A 16,876-nucleotide genomic window follows, 5' to 3' on the forward strand; every position below is an offset into this window, starting at 1 on the left:
AGGCTGATTCATGACGTTTAAGTGAGCCTTTTGGTTTGTTTAGTCATTACAGTGCCATGATGTGCTCACCTCGCCCAGCTTGGCCCAGTTGAAAGACTTGAGTGGGTGTGATGGCTGTGGGATGCTCTTGCTGCGCAGGCTCGTGCTGCTGCTGAAGGAAGCGGGCGCCGGTGGGAGTGGAGCACCGGAGAAGATGGGTGGAGCTCCAGGAGGAGGAGGGGGAGCCCCTGGAGGAGGTGGTGGTGGAGGAGGGGCTGGGCAGAAGGGGAGTGGAGGTGGAGGCGGAGGGAAACCGGTCATTATTGGAGGAGGAGGAGGAGGCATTGGACCTCCAGGTGGAGGAGGAGGAGGAGGGAACGCCATACTTCCATTCTAAATCAGAAACAAGTAAGACAAATCATTAATATGCTAAATATATTTGAGATTAGTGGAACAAATATGATTATACCATCCTGAACTATTCATTCCATAATTACCTGAACTAATAAAGGCGTCCTAAGCAAAATTTTGTGGGGGAAAAAAAAATCCATGTTCAGAGAGGCCATACAGAATGCCTTACAATGCCTAGCTCAAGACCACTAAATGCTTATACCTACATGCATAAGACTTGTCAATCATCTGTACATGATTTTATATTGTCAATAAATGCGAATGCAATTTTATTATTACGAAACACTAGAAGCTCATATGGTAGGTACTGTCAGTTATTATGTATTCTATATAACAAATCTAAATGTATTTATAAGGCATAACGAATATTTGATTCCTATTAAGTGTTGTCACTGCAGCATTTTTTTTAATATTGTGACAAGCAAGTGTTGTTTGTCATAAAATATAAGAGCTTATCCTCAAAATATAGAAATGAAAGCAAAATGACACCATCTTGCATGTAGCTGGACAGTTCAGGGTTTTAATCCTTGCTGAAGGGCCAATCAGTGTCTCTCTGATGGTCATGAGATCTAAACTCACAGCCTCACTAATACAAAACAACAACCACTGAGGTCCTGTTCCAGTTTAGAAAGTTACATGAGCAGAAAAAGAGTACTCACTGAAATATCGCTAATCCGAGAAGACAGGTCTAAAACTTGCTCCCTGGCAGAGCGCAGCTCTACTCCTTCTCTCTGTAGCTTGTCTTTCATTTTATTCAGAGTCTTCATCATGTCTTCTTTCTCTTGCGTTTTGATCTCACACTCTCTCTCCTTCCTCTCAAGACGGGCCATGAGTTCTGTATGCTCTAAAAGAACAGATGTATACAGTATGTACATATACAGTCAGTAAAAAAACTTTATCAGCACCTGAGGTTTTATTACCATTTTACAATTTAATAACTGTTAGTCTCACACACTCAATGAAACAGTACAGATAAATAAGCAAGGAATTAAACACAATGGGGTGTGCTGGTGTAGGAAAATAGTCTACAATAGGTTGGTGTCATTGGTCAAATGTTTTCTTCCTCTATTCCATGCCAGCGGTAACTTTTTTTTTCATTTATCAAAGACTGACATGTAATGTTTAGAAACATCCAGGAAACAAGTTCCTGTTATCACTTTGCTATAGCAGCTATAAACAGTCGCTCCCTCACCAGTTGCTTTTTTTAAAAAAAATCTAAATTAATAAGCTAAAATTGGAGCTTGTCCTGTTACTAAGAAACAACAAAGTTCTCTGTGCTAAAGAATTTCCCATGTTAGAATACTTACAAGTTTCAGCTTTACCTCTAACGGTTATTAGGCTCCTTCCAAATATGCTGAATAAACTCCTCACAGAAATGCTCACCATAATCCAGTAATCAAATTTCACAAGTTTTTTGACCCATTTATGTGGCGTGTCTAACACATAGTCTTTGTGTTAGTTACTATAGAAACGATAGCATATTAAAACAACTGAATTAATATAAACCTGTGAATTGAATTACAACGGGCACTACAGTCACAGTGGCTGTTCTAGAAAATGGTTCACCTTCTGACCAAACAGATTTGAGAATTCAACAGTGCGGTGGTATAAAGAAATTTATCAATGGAACGAGACCACCACTGAGCAGCAGTGATACTAACATGGACAGTGCTGGTACAAGCTAGGTGTACCTAATAAACTGGCAACATATTGTGTACTGTATGTTGTGTGCTACAAGTAACTACTACTACTACTACTACTACTACTACTACTACTACTACTACTACTGTTTCTACTCAAAATCAATAATGGTTACATAATTTTCCTAATTTACCAGTTCTTTACTTATATCTTCTCTTTTGTCAAAAGGAAATTTAACTAAAAATATGAATTTAGGGTGCTCAAAAACTTTATACTAGAAGTATAAATATATTAAAAAAAAAAAAATCATGCGCGCATACACATGCATCCCCCTTCCACCCACACACACACTGATATAAAGGCTGTGCGTCTATGTGTACATTGTTACCTTTCCTGAATTTCTCGGCCTGGTCTCGCCATTGTTTCACCTCGTTCTCATTGACAAGCCTGCCAGCAGAGAGAGAAGAAAAAAACCCATCAGCCTGCTGTGCTCAGATATCACATGCTTAGTTAGAAAGATTTCGTTCTTCTGGTTTAATTTGCTTCACTTACCTTCACATCACTACTTAATCAACTCATTGTGTTATTGTTGTGTAAAGGTAATTGTTAATGTACAAGGTCAGGGATATTTTATAGGCTGAATTGTATCATTAACATGAATGGAGTTATTTCCATTTAAACCCATTAACACAGGAACAGACACAGTTAGGTTGAGTTTAAAATAGATATTAAAAAAAAAATGTACATAGCCATTTAATGACTAAAATGTAAACGCTATAAGGTTCTCACGCATTTATCATGAACTGTCAACATCAGGTGTTGACTTTTGTATGTAAGAGTCATTAAATAGTTATGTATCCTGACAGAAGGTTTTAGTTCAGCATAAGTTTAGGGTTATGAGACCTTCTGAAAAAAAGCTTAAAATGAAACACCTGGATGAGCGCTGCTTTCCGTAGCTGAGGAGAACACAAAGAAAGTGAGACAAGAGAATTACAGTCAACTCATGGAAGAAATGCAGGTATGGAATCAAGAAAAAAATAAGGATGTTCAATATAAATCTCGAAAAAAAAAAAGATGATGCATATAATGGAGAATTGTCTCTTTCCTAACAAGCTGTTACCATTGATGCTTCTGATTTAGTGCTGAACTGTTGTTTATTTCAAACAACAATTTCTGCCCTTCAAAAACTGAAAAAACAGCTGAACGAAAAAGGTAAAACGAAAGGTTTTCAGCTTCCAGCCAAAAACCAAGAAAAGCTTTCTCTATTTTTACTGCTAAAAAAACATGTCTGGACAAATGGCTATTAGTGAAAGCAGAAGATCCTTCTCGGCTCTATAGTGCCATTTTAGTGAATAGGTTTGGTGTTGTTAATGTTTATACTGGAAAGAACTGCTCTATAGTGTAAAAATTAGATAAACACAGTTCAGTAGGAGCTGGCAGAGAGCCGAATGTACAAGCAAGCTTCTCCTCTAAAGCGTTTTCCAATCTCGCCTTCACACTGGAGACTAAACACATTAATCACAGACGTTGGCTTGCCTTTGCTAATGATGATGGAGAATAGAAGTGTGTGAATGCCGGCTAGTTGGCCTGAACACACAGTGACTGAAAAGGGCAAAAACAAGTAAAAGAGGGATGACAGAAAGATGGACAGAGAGAAGTGGAAAGTAATGACAATGCAAAGTCTGGATAGAGGAAGGACGGCAGGAAATGGGATCTACTATAATTTAACAGATATGAGAGAGAATGAGACAGGGAGAGAAGAGGAAGATACTTCAGAAAAAAGGAATGAGTCAAGACAAACAAAACGAGGAAGAGGGAAAGAGTTGCATAATGTCAGAAAAGGAAAAGTACCCAATATCTTTGTTTGGTGTTATTAATTAATGCTGACTGGTGATTCTGGTGAACCATATAAACACTTACACAGTCTTTACTTAAAATTGTAGAAACAGATTTCTTTGGAGTATTTCCATTAAAGCTTGAAGTGTGTGTATATGTGTCTGTCTGTGTGTTTGGTCTAATTCATTTGAAGTTGTAGATTTCAGGCACCTACAACAATGTTATGTTAACTCACATCATCCTCGGTTCCTCAACAGTTCACTTATAAGATGTTTAGAGGGTGTAATATCAGTGTGCATTACAAAAACGCACGTGCACACACACACACACACACACACTATCTCTCTCTCTCTCTCTCTCCCAGTCAGCCGTCAGATGAGCTAGTGCTGTTTCTCTCATTACTGTGCTCTTCAGTCGAGCTTGAAACCTTCTCATCCCACAGTGCCAGGCTGCACTTTGATCTGCACTAGAACTGAAGACGAACTCCTGACTCCTTAATTTTTTCAAGGTTATAGTCACAAACCATGCAGCACTTACATTCTAATTATGTTCCTGACATTGAAATTGTCCAAAGGAGAAACATCTGGGTCTTCCCCTTTCTCGTCCTGCAGAACAATCTGTTGAAGGATTCGGTCTAGAAGCTGCCACTGCTGTACACTGCCTGCTCCACGTTTATCTGCAATACAGAAATATTGGAGTTTAATACATCAAGCGCCAGCAGATACAATGGAGCAATGTTACTCAATAATTAAGACACTGTACTGTATATACCTTTTGTTGGAGTTTTGGCCCATTTCGTTCTGTTGTCATCACTAATTCTTGCCTACCAGCTATTTCTTCCATACTGCATGATAGTCATGAATCTGGGAGGGTGAATGCTAATACATGCTTCCTCTGAGATACATGAAGCCACTGCATTATGTGACAGCTGAACATGCTTGTAGGAATATGTCACCTACTCAATTCTGTATATACGTATAAGATCACAGCAGCCCACAAATGACTCACTTTGCTCTAATCAACCTGATAGCCAGCCAAGGCATCTCTTGGATTCATCTCTTAGATACCACTTGGGCACCATCTTTTTGGTTTTAAGTCAAATATTGTGCACATAGTTCAAATTATCTAATATTTCTCATTATCACATTATCATTTCTCATTATCAGTATGATAAAACAAATAATAGATTAATAGAAACCCATTTTTAGACTTTGTTCTATTGGTAGATCCACTAATTGTCAAAAAGTAATATGGACACCTGACCAACACACCCATATGTGGGCCTTCCTCAAACTGTTGCCACAAAGTTGGAAGCACACAGTTGTCTAGAATGGCTTTGTATGTTGTAGCATTACAATTTCTATTCACTGAAACTAAGAAACCCAAACCTGTTCCAGCATGACAATGCTCCTGTGCGCAAAGTGAGCTCCATGAAGACATGGTTTGCCAAGGCTGGTGTGGAAGAACTCCAGTGGCCTGCACAGAGCCCTAACCTCAACCCCACTAAACACCTTTGGGATGAATTGGAATGCCGCAGCCACTTTCCAAAATCTAGTGGAAAGCCTTCCCAAAAGAGTGGAGGTGGTTATGGCAGCAAAGGGGGGACCAACTTTGGAATGGGACGTTCAGCAAACACATATGGGTATGATGGTCAAGTGTCCACATATATTTGCCCAGTATAGTGTTTTTTTTTTTTTGCTTGTTTCTAGAAATAAATGCTTCAAATAATCAAAATTATTTTAAATAAATTTTAATTAATCAGTTTTAAAAAGTTCTTTTCAATTTCAAACTTATAATTTTTGCAGTGTAGGACTGTTGCTATAGAGTAAATCACAGAATTTCGCATCCACACCAAATATTAATGTGTTTTGTGAGTTTATAGTACTAATTTAGACATTAAATGTAGGCATCTCAGCTGTATAACCTACCCCAAAGTACCCTTAAAGTACCCTACACTTTGTCTTGTGATTAAATCCTCCAACGGAATCAATTTGAGATTTTCTAATTGTAGAACTATAGAACTTGCTACATTCTTTAAAGAAACGTGGAGAGATAAACAATAAAACTCACTGGATAATCAGAGTTTGTACAGATCACAAAAAGCAAGTATTATTGCATCATAAAATATAAGGGCCTATAATATTTCAGTATGCAAATACATGATGTACAATGCTGGGTTAGCAGAGGAATAGTATGGCTACATGTAGTATTGGGAGGCATTCTCTATTTGCACATACACAGAATCTGGATTTCTTGATGAAGGTAAATACAGGCACCAGTTATCATTGTTTAACTGCCAATAAATCAATTTGCATACATAAAAATATATTCAGTCAGACAAGTTTTGGGTGACTGAATACTACAAATGTCAGTCCTAGAAAAATAAGCCTGGTTTAGTTGATGAGCACTCACATGGCATCTGGAGGCAGTGCTGGAGAATAGATAGAAGATGAGGATAGGCATCTGTGTGGCTCAGCTTCTTCTTAATCAGCTCAAACATCTGGCTGGCGCTCTTTGTATCCACATGCGTCTGCAAGGAAATTCCCCATTCATTTCCCCAATTAGAGCAAAATTTCAATGAGCATTAGAATGAATTAAAACATTTACTGCTTGTAGATATGTGCAGCCTGTCAGTTTTGGGTAAACTGGTTAATGAGACTTACCATGTCGAAGCGTTTAGCCAGTTCACTGTCATCTTCATTTCTCACCATCTCGAAAAAGTCCAAATGTCTGAAACAGAGAAAATGAGCAGTGAATTGAATTATTTTTCAACGGCTCGGTGGCAACTGATCTTTGTCTTTTAAAAAATCCAAGAAAGAGTCTCTGACCTGTCGAGAGTTGCGTTCTCATGACCTCTAAGCTTGTCGATGACTGGCTGGATCCCCAACATTAAGAATTCGTACCTTAGATGAAGACGAAACTCAAGGTTGTCCTGTGCACAAAAGCAAAGCAAGTCCTACAGTACTGTTCTGACAAACATAATGATGTTTACAATGGCACTTAAAGAGGTTGTTGAAAAGATCTATTGATGTTTTGGTGCAGAAACAGTTGCATGAAGGTTTATTGATCAACTGACCTCTCCAGGTCCCGCATTTAGCACAGCGTTGATGAAAGACATGATGGCAGTCTTCAGGTTGACCTCGTCCCTGTAGCGGCCTGTGCTCCTGTCCAACTCATGCAGAAGAGTCTGGAAGGCAGTGACAGTATAGTCTAACTACTGGATTCAAGCCACACAAGCTATCCTAGCTTGTTCAATTCAACAGTTTAAACCAAAGTTTTAAAAGTAGGTTACAATGATAAAAATTATATAATATTCCCCTATTTAAATGATCCCAAATTTATTATTGGAAACAAAATAAACATTGCAACTGCATCCACTAATAAAAAAATCATATTGGACCATTTTTAGTCTTATGTGCGCCACCAAAATATACCATTTTTTTTTTCCTATTTGTTTGAAAAGACATATTAAAAAATTCACCCATAGACAAATTTACATATTTCAACTGTCTTTGTTCTCATGAGGCAGCAATTATTTAGCGCTATGTAAATGACACCAAGCTAACTCATAGTTACTAGCTGGAATTTTCTGTTGACCACGTTAACATTTTCAAAATACTTATTTAAACCCAGGTTAATATAATATAGAAGAAAACGTTTATTAGATCATTAAAGAGGCCTTTATTTACTTAAGTTTCAGCAGATAGCCATTTATTTTCTTTAAAAATTAGCTTTTGTGTTAAATTGACATACTGTCCTGTACGTCCAGAAGAGTCAATAGGTCACTGGCGGAGAGCCCAGTTACCCACTAATGTTTCAAAGTCTCTCATTACTTGTCGCCAAGCATGACAAAAAAAATACAAGAACAAACAGACAGTGATGACAAATGGCTCTACATACATTTAAGGTCAATAAAACATGACCTTTGGAAGTGTGTGTAGCTGTTGTTCTTCACAGCGTGTGCCACAGTTAAAATTACAGACACATACGAAGTATATTTTGATACACTATAACTGCCAAGATGGCCCTAAAAAAAGAACACAAAGTAAAATCTAGCTTTTCAACTCTCAACTCCCTTTTCAGTCCAGGTTTTTAATCTTTCAACAATATGCCAATTGATTTTTTTTTTCACATGAGCAACATGTGTACAACATAGTACCATGATCAATAATTTCTAATTTTATTGCCATTATAGAGACAAAGATTGAACATAATAATACGGAAAAACTTAACTATGTTGGTTTGTGTTTTGCATAATCACTTTATAATGACAACATTAAATACATCAGTGGTATTAGGTTGTGGACAGAGTCCAGCAGTCTCAGAACTTAATCAAACTGCCAGACCAGCGATATTCAGTGAAAATTTGTGAAGGTCCTGCTGCATAATATTCCTTTCTTAGAAAGGTCCAGAGAAGCAACTAACATGTCTGAATGACCTATGATCTAATCCTTAACCATTAGTGATGGCTTTGCCCAGTTTTTCTTACGCTGGTCAGCTCTGCTGCAGTATTTTTGAGTCCTTGGTTTGATCAGCAGAAATACTTTGCTGGATACTGCAGCAAGAAATACTTCTCTGCATCCAGACCACAGTCTGTCAGTTGATGACCCCTGCCCTTGACTAAGCTAGTACAGCTAGGCGATTAGGTAGATAATACCACTAGCTGGGCACTCTTTTATTCATAATAGAATGCACTAGACACATTTCTTTCTGGAATGGAGTTAAATTTGCTCCTATTCACCTCTAACCAACACATCACAGTACCTGGAAGCGTGTCCTCTCAGCGGCGTACTTCTGATAGTGCGCCATAGCCTGCAGCACTTTCTTATGGCCGTCAGGTACCAGGCAGAGAGCACCCAGGATCTCCAGCACGGCCACCTTGGTCTTGATGTTGTCCTGGCGCAGGCTCTGGGAGATGGTGTCGATGCTCTGCGGATGAGCCAGGACATGCGCTCGGCCCTGAGAGTTGTTCATCAGAGCTTTGATGCAGCCGATGATGGAAGTGTGGATGCGGCTCTCTGATGTCTCATAGTCCATGCTCTTCAGGAAGTTCAGCAGACACGTGAGGCCGTCCAGTTCGATGAAGCGCGTCACAAACCTGTACAACAAGAAACCGAATTATCAAGTCAAAGCAGGAAAGTCCAAAGATTTTCACAGTCTGAAGCTTCATTTGAGAAGTCAGTGACGTGCCAGAAGATTTCAACATTACCAGCAACAAAACCAAATAATGTTTAAAACATTGTGCTGATCTGCCCTTTCTTTTTCCATTCTCTTGTACCCATAGCTGTCTTGGCAGGTTCGTAACCCAGATGCCTTCCGTAGAATCTCACACTTACAACTGTTCGTTCCGTAAACAAACTGTGAAACGTGACAGTATGAATGAAACAATTCTTTTAACCCTCATTCATCATAGCAGCCGAAATGACAGTGCTCATTAGTCAGCCTAATTAAAGTCAATCACACTGTCAACATGGCTGCTTCATGGCAGCTCTCTCAAATAACCTGTGTTTATACATACAGACGGGGTATGATATCAACTTTAGCGTCGATCTGTAGTTTTTTAATGAACCCCACTTTTTTGTACAGCACTTTTTTAACCCTACTTTCTCTCTTTTGGTCATTTGTCAATCACCACTGACTAGCTAGCTTTCCTCAGATGACAGCTACAACTCAAAGGAAGCATGTGAAGTCTAACACATGCTTCCTCCAAGACATGTGAAGCCAACCACGAAATCTTTTCGAACTGCTATGTCACCTGGACACATTTGGGAAGAAAGAGCTATCTGCCCTCTTCCACATACACCAGCTCACAGAGGTCCACGATTGGCTAGTGTTGCTCTGATAGACAGGGGAGAGAGTAATACAAACGCCCACCAAGACACCATGGCCAGTTTTGCTCTCTTGAACTCCTGGCCATAGATCACGTAGATCTAGATCCCTAATGAGCAAGCCAGAGGTGACAGTGGCAAGGAAACACTTTCTGAGGTGACATGAAGTAGAAACTTGAGATGAACCAGACTCAAAAGTGAACTCATCGCCTTCTTGGTGACAATGGATATTGATATTCCATATCAGTACACATGTACATTCATACAGAAAGCCTCTCTGCTTCCAGCAATGCCCTTGATCATACCTTTCCAGACCAAACACAGCTCACCAGGAAGAGCACAGCTGTCTGTCCAAACTTCTGTGGATCCCTGGGAGCAGAACATGCATGAGATCACAGCTGGCCTGCACTCAATGCACTACTCTACACACTCAATTTTTAACACGACAGTCTGGATTAGCCCGTTATCCTATTTCCACATCAACTCTAGAGTGAGCACTCAGATCTTTTAAACATCTCACATGATCTGCACTCTGGAGTGGTTTTAGGCGGGCTGTTCTGAAGCGATCGTAACAATAAAAAGCAGTTGTGTAACGCAGCAGTTGTTTAAAACCTCATTGCCCTTCACTCCATTAGATGTGCATAACAGCTGGACTACTTGGGAGGACAAGTGACATTTGGGTTTGGATCCCACATTTGTTAGCCATAAATAGTCTTCTGAATTAATGAGCTTGGGAAAAAAAAAAAAAAAAAACGAAAAATGGCTTGCCTTGTTATTTGACGTACACACAAACATATGTGCGTACTTGTAAAAGCTCAGCTAGGAGCTCGGCTTTGACGCTGACGTGTCTGAAACTGAGGAATGCCTACGCTGAAAGACTGTTCGGTTCTCACCAAGCATATCACTCTCCTTATCCTACCTCTATTTCATATCCATCATTAATAACGTGAGTATGGAACATATTTGTCTCTGTGCTGACTGCCTCACTCGGCCAGGAGTCATACATTCTGGAACAGACGCTGTATGCTTAACTCTGAGGACACAAGACTCCCCCCGTCGCCCAAACACCACGCAGAAAGAAAGAGCTCACGGCATGCGATATGAGCCAAGACACAGACAGACACAGTCTGTGCCAAAGAAGCCTCTACTTAAGCCTTGGCTCTGGAATAATGAGGTCGGGTCGAATGGGTAAGCCAGTTAAAAAGGCCACCTTATTGAAACTGTGAATTTAGTTTCCAATAAAAATAAAAAAGGGCTTTTTATGGTGTAGTTTGTAGCGTTTAAAAGTGTTTTTAAACCTATAATAATTATATATATATATATATATATATATATATATATATATATATATATATATATATATATATATATATATATATATATCCAACCTGACTATTCAGACTTAATAAATTCTGGAAAACTGTATTTATAACAAAAATAGGGGTTGTTATTTCCCATTATTTTAATGGGGAAAATTAAAATGCACTCCAAGCCCACCTGGATTTCCCAAACAACTTTCCAAATATCACGTAAATCCTATAAAAACACCAAATTAACTAACTTCCATTCATCTTCTCACTGAGAGAGTGTGGGATTGCTTTCTTCTCAATGGACTACACTAATGTTACAGTTACATTTTGCTATATTGCTGTTATTTTTCATGATGTAAATGCACATCACTCCCTCTAGGTTAGGCCTGTAATCAAATATGATTACAATACTCATAATGAACAGATAATGTGTTCTAAACAGATACAAACATAGAATTGAAGAAGAGGCACATTATTCATTATTACGTGTTATTTTTAAAAACTTGCCAGAAGGGTTAACAGGGCATCTCATTGAGACTAGAGGTGTGCATCTGATCTGGAATCCTACAGCAAGCAACAAAAAGGTTGAACGTTTTTACTTTCATGCGGGAGTGAGGGAACTCGGGTTACAAAGATCACAGGTTAGGCCACACCCACTTTGGGTTTAAATTTGAATACTGGTATTTGGAGCACTAAACTATATACTACCACATAACAGAAGCAGTCCTGTAATAACGTAACTTGCTGTTTTTGCATGGCCTGTCGTTTTACACTTCGTTTATGCATGCTCCGGAATAGTATGGGTAATGTTCTGCCAAATTTACTCGCTGGACAGTGGGAAATCTTCATCAAAAACTAAGATTTGTTGTAGCAGGAATTCAGATGACAGGAGTCCAAATATCAGGGTTTGGATGCAATTTCAAATATACCTTAAAAATAAATGTGATTCACAATACTGCAAATGTCTTTGTTTTAGGCTTTTGATAACATATTTCTGGCCCTGACATTGTGTACAGTAGCTGTGTGTGTGTGTGTGTGTGTGGGTGTGTGTGGGTGTGTGTGTGTGGTGGGAACATGCCTACTCAGCTCATGAGGCATAAACAGATTAAACAGAAAGGGTGGGATTGCTTAGGGGAAGCAGGTGGCCCATCAATGTTTTCATCAATTAGAATTCACCTCTCATTAAAAAAAAATACTGATTGCTTCTTTAAAGTATAAAAGAGGTGTGACTGGTTTAATATGGCTAGAGATGCTCATCAAAAGAGTGATTCCCTCAAAATATTGGTTTATGACGGGGAATTCTGGAAGCATATCGAATATTAGCGAAGTATAATGGCAAATAAAGCACGTGTCTTTTCCCTTCTGCGGTGACTCCATTCTCAAAGACCTCACACATATGTGAATGAGCTCATATAAATTTTTTTCCCCTCTACAGTGAAAGAGCAGACGGCAGCATAGCAGTACTTGCCGCCAGAGGTGTCAGGAGCTCATGGGGGAAATGTCACATGATCCTAGTACAATTCTGCATAAATAACCTATAAAAATAATCCATCTGATCCTCCTTCTGCAACCCTGCTGAACAAAAAAGCTTGATTTAAACACTATAAATCATTCAGCTGAATAGCCCGGGTGGCCCAGGCTGGTGTGTGTGTGCCACATGGTGCAACTTTGGCACTGGGGATTTTGGCACCAATGAACAAGGAATCTATATATTTACATAGAACATATGCAATGACACAGAACATGTGCATAAAATGCTAATTTTAACTAGCCACACTGGATGAATTTAGCACTGCTGACTCCCCTAAGTGCAGATTTAAAGGATCCTCTAGGAGCACATAAGATTCAACCAGCTGAGATACAGAGATAACTAGAAATGACCAAACAATAAAAGCACACACACACACACACATACTCTGCACTAAAAACACTCCTTATTGAATCAGGTTGGAAGAGGACTGTGTGGGAGAAACAGCTGGGGTAGCACAGCGTCGTTTAAAGCTTGGCCAACGCAAACGCCACCTCACAGCACAGTTTCTGCAGGCCAAAGCCGCCTCGCTTGCTCTCTCGTCTCGTTTCCCCTCGGACCATGCAGAGCTCAGCTACTATATTCACACGGCACCGGGAGAAAAACACAACTCCGTCCAAAATCTTCAAAGGTGCAGTGTTGAGTTTCCGTGAAGGCATTTGACAAATGTGAAAACAAAGACGTTTGGTAGGTTCAATCTATCTAGCCTTTTAGCCTTTTCTGAGCTCACTCTGTCAATATTTTGAAGCCTAATATTTGAACGAGACAGAGAGAGCGAGAACTCGGGATTATTTTTGTAAGCTGTTGAAAGGACAGGAAGCCACCGATCTCATGTCACCTTCTCTCTCAAAAGGCATGAGGTCAAAATATCTTTAGAGCACTACCGAAAACAATGCAAAGACGCATTTTATCACCTAGTGGGACAGACTATACAGCAGGGACCGTCAAGTGGAGGACTGCAGTCCAGACTCAGATCCAGCAAAAATTGGTGAATGTCTGGTTACATGACAGTCCTTGCTTACAAAGGGCCGGATGAGCAACTAACATAATCGAATGGCAATAATAATTACCTTTTTAAATGCTTAATCTTTAATGACTAGTTCATGGCTAGAAATAAGGCACATCAATTCAAAGTGGTTGTTTTGTTTTGTAGCTTTTTGTAGTTTTGTAGCACCACACTCTCTGAACAGATCAGCGGAACAAACCAAGTGCTTGAAAAAATACTGCAGCAGAAGAGATCAACTTTTTAAAAAAAGTTCAGCGACTCTAGTTTTGTTTTTACCCCATTTTCTCCCAATCCAGTCATTTGCTAGTTCCCATACACTAGCTAACGCTCCCCTATCAGATCACAGCTCCTAACTGGGGTGGGTGGAGGATAGCATGTGAGTCTTCCAAGACCTGTCAAGCCAAATACCATGACTTTTTGAACTGCTACTCATGCTGTATAACTGGGCAGCTGAACACACTATCTGCCCCCTTCCATACACATTAGCTCACAGACCCCATGATTGGTTAGTATCAGCCACAGACGACTCTAGTCTTTTCACATGAATTTATGTAAATTATTTAGCTGAAGGCATCAACCCAGGGACTAGATACAGGGCTAGAGCCCAGAAAGGGGAAAGTTTTCAAACAATTTCACAGATTTTTCATTTATTTATTCTCTCTGGTCTGATTTGCATTGTTTGACAACATGCCCTAAAAAAACTGGACAGAAAAGTTTGCATTTATTCTCCCTGCATCAAAATCAAAATAGATCTGTCTCATCTGTTCAGAGAGTGTGGTGCTACAAAACTACAAAAAGCTACAAAACAAAACAACCACTTTGAATTGATGTGCCTTATTTATAGCCATGAACTAGTCATTAAAGATTAAGCATTTAAAAAGGTAATTATTATTGCCATTCGGTTATGTTAGTTGCTTATCCCGGACCTTTGTAAGCAAGCACTGTCATGTAACCAGACATTCACCAATTTTTGCTGGATATGTGCAGGCACACTGACTCACACACACATCTAAGCAGGGATTTCACCTTGACCCCAGCTCGTATAAGTCTATCCCTTTGAGTCACCACAATAAATGAAGCAGACTTCCTTAGATCAGAAATGATTATGCATTGCTGAGTGATTCAAGCTTCGTTAGAGGCTATTTCAGGATCTCGTCTTCATTAGAGAGATGGAATGTAGGGAGGACAGGAGTGCAGTGTAGACAAGGAGCCTGTGTTGTGGTTGCACTATACACCAAACCAGGAAATGCCTGTCATCTGGACGCTTCTTATAGCAGAGGGCAGAGGAGTGGAAAAGCACCCAAAGATCTATAAGAAACCTCTAACTTCACTCTGAATGTGTGTGTTAGCCGAGCTGACACATGATGATGAGTGGAGCAGGATGGGGAAGGAAGACGTCCAACAGCTGTAATTAGAGACTGAGACAGAGATTGGGGACTGCAAGAACCTAATTTAGTCTGATAGACATATGCACAACAGATTTCTCACTAATACAAGTGCACTTACATCTCTCCTCAGTCATGTCTCCTCAGGCAGCCACTGCTTTGCATTCCAGCTCATCCAATTAACACAGTCGGCAATCTCTTAAAGTAATGACGCATCATGGGAGTAGTATTAACATCCAGTGTAAACAATGACTAACTAAATTACAGTAGCAATTTACATTGTAAACAAATTCCCATGGCTTCAGATCAGCTTTCAGATCTCTTTAGCTCCATACAGTATACAGAAGCTTCCGAAGGCTTCAGGAGGTTGGTAATGTACTGCAAGGCAGTTCAAAAATGTCATTTTCTAGAACAGAAACATTTAAGCAAGCTGCTGATTATCGCAGTGATGAAGTGGTGGCAATGGGCAGAAGATTCAGTGCACCTTCTCTGGGAACCTCTTATTAACTGTATCCATCTCATCACAGAAGCAATGATGGGCAAAGGCTAATGAAGCAGAGTCAGTGCTTATAGGAATAATGTTTTGTTAATTGGTGCTGTTCATAAGCTACTTTTGTCATGTAGCTTGTAGTGAAGCTCACTAAATTTTTCTGAAGGATTGCTTTAATGTAGCTAAAATATGTTAAACAGCAGCTATACAGTGCTGCGGCTGTACAATTCTATATTGTCTTCTTCATATGAGGTGCCGCATATAATTCATAGATAGCATGCAGTTACTACTACTACTACTAATAATAATAATAATGGCCGTAAGTAGTTATGAGGACACCAAGGTCCAGACCTCTGTATTTTCTGACTTTTTTTTTTTAATCTCTCATATATCGTATCTCCAGTTGTGAAATTCAATTTGGAAAAAGCGACGTCCTGATAATGTGGCAGAATAATGGAGCTGACTATGTAGAAAAAACTTTCATTCCAAGACTACCCAATCAGCTTTGATAACTTGATTCTCAACTGACGTATCATATAAGGATACTCTAGGTTTACCCATAGACTTAATTGCCCATAAGGTTTCATGGACTGTAAGACTACTCGTTACATTGCAACAGACGAAAAATCAGCTTGATAGTGGCAGTAATGTTAGCTGATCGGGATAGGATACGAGGCTTTTAATAAATAATTAAATAATATAAATAAATTTCACTTATAAATAAATACTAAATTTTAAGTTGTGTATTGTTACTCATTAATAAGTGCATCATTAACTACTGTATTGATGGCCTAGTGTCATGTAACGTAATTCAGAAATCAACAGGAAACGTGTCAACTCTTGTAAAACTCTTGTAAACCAAAATATTTAACTCTTAAATATTTTAATTTAAAATTACATGTTCTAACTGGAGCAGTTTATGGATTAACGAAAGGATAACATAATGGAGCTTAGAAGAAGAAGAAGAAGAAGACGACTCATTCATCCATCATCAGTAACCACTTTTCATAGTCAGGATTGCGGTGGATCTGGAGCCTATGACATGAACACTGAGCATGCGTCAGGAATACACCTTGGATGATGTAGCGCTAGTAACACAAGGTACCACACACACACACACACACACACACACACACACACACACACCACTAGTCCACCTACCTGCATGTTTTTTGCTATGTGAGATGAATTGAAGAACCCAGAGGAAAACCATGTGACACAGGGAGAGCATTGCACTATATTATAATATATTATATTATTTGTATTTTAATAATAATATTCCCTACCAAGGCATTCTCAGGTTCATTTCTGATGGTTCTCAGAAGCACCAATCATAAACCAGGCTTAGGAAAAGCTAGATCCCTCATTTTATCTTACAGGAGGCTACCTTTCTCTCGCCCCATTCAGTGTGTCTTGCTAATTGCAGTTTACACGCTGACTTCCTATCATGAAAAGCCCCATA

At 39.3% G+C, this 16,876-nt stretch overlaps 1 protein-coding gene across 3 annotated transcripts in view; it reads right to left on the bottom strand.

The window, feature by feature from the left end:
* The window catches only part of daam2 (dishevelled associated activator of morphogenesis 2), a 104,258-nt gene that overhangs the window by 22,592 nt on the left and 64,790 nt on the right, over positions 1-16,876 (bottom strand). For all 3 annotated transcript variants that reach the window (XM_053237492.1, XM_026944154.3, XM_053237491.1), the window contains exons 6-14: positions 8,632-8,965; positions 6,944-7,054; positions 6,696-6,799; positions 6,531-6,597; positions 6,280-6,397; positions 4,405-4,543; positions 2,420-2,478; positions 1,050-1,234; positions 70-372 (exon numbers count right to left, since the gene is read on the bottom strand). In XM_053237492.1, coding sequence (XP_053093467.1) covers positions 70-372; positions 1,050-1,234; positions 2,420-2,478; positions 4,405-4,543; positions 6,280-6,397; positions 6,531-6,597; positions 6,696-6,799; positions 6,944-7,054; positions 8,632-8,965 — 1,420 coding nt within the window. The remainder of the gene's footprint in view (positions 1-69; positions 373-1,049; positions 1,235-2,419; positions 2,479-4,404; positions 4,544-6,279; positions 6,398-6,530; positions 6,598-6,695; positions 6,800-6,943; positions 7,055-8,631; positions 8,966-16,876) is intronic.

The sequence above is a fragment of the Pangasianodon hypophthalmus genome, chromosome 10, assembly GCF_027358585.1.
Source record: "Pangasianodon hypophthalmus isolate fPanHyp1 chromosome 10, fPanHyp1.pri, whole genome shotgun sequence".
Lineage (NCBI taxonomy): Eukaryota > Metazoa > Chordata > Actinopteri > Siluriformes > Pangasiidae > Pangasianodon > Pangasianodon hypophthalmus.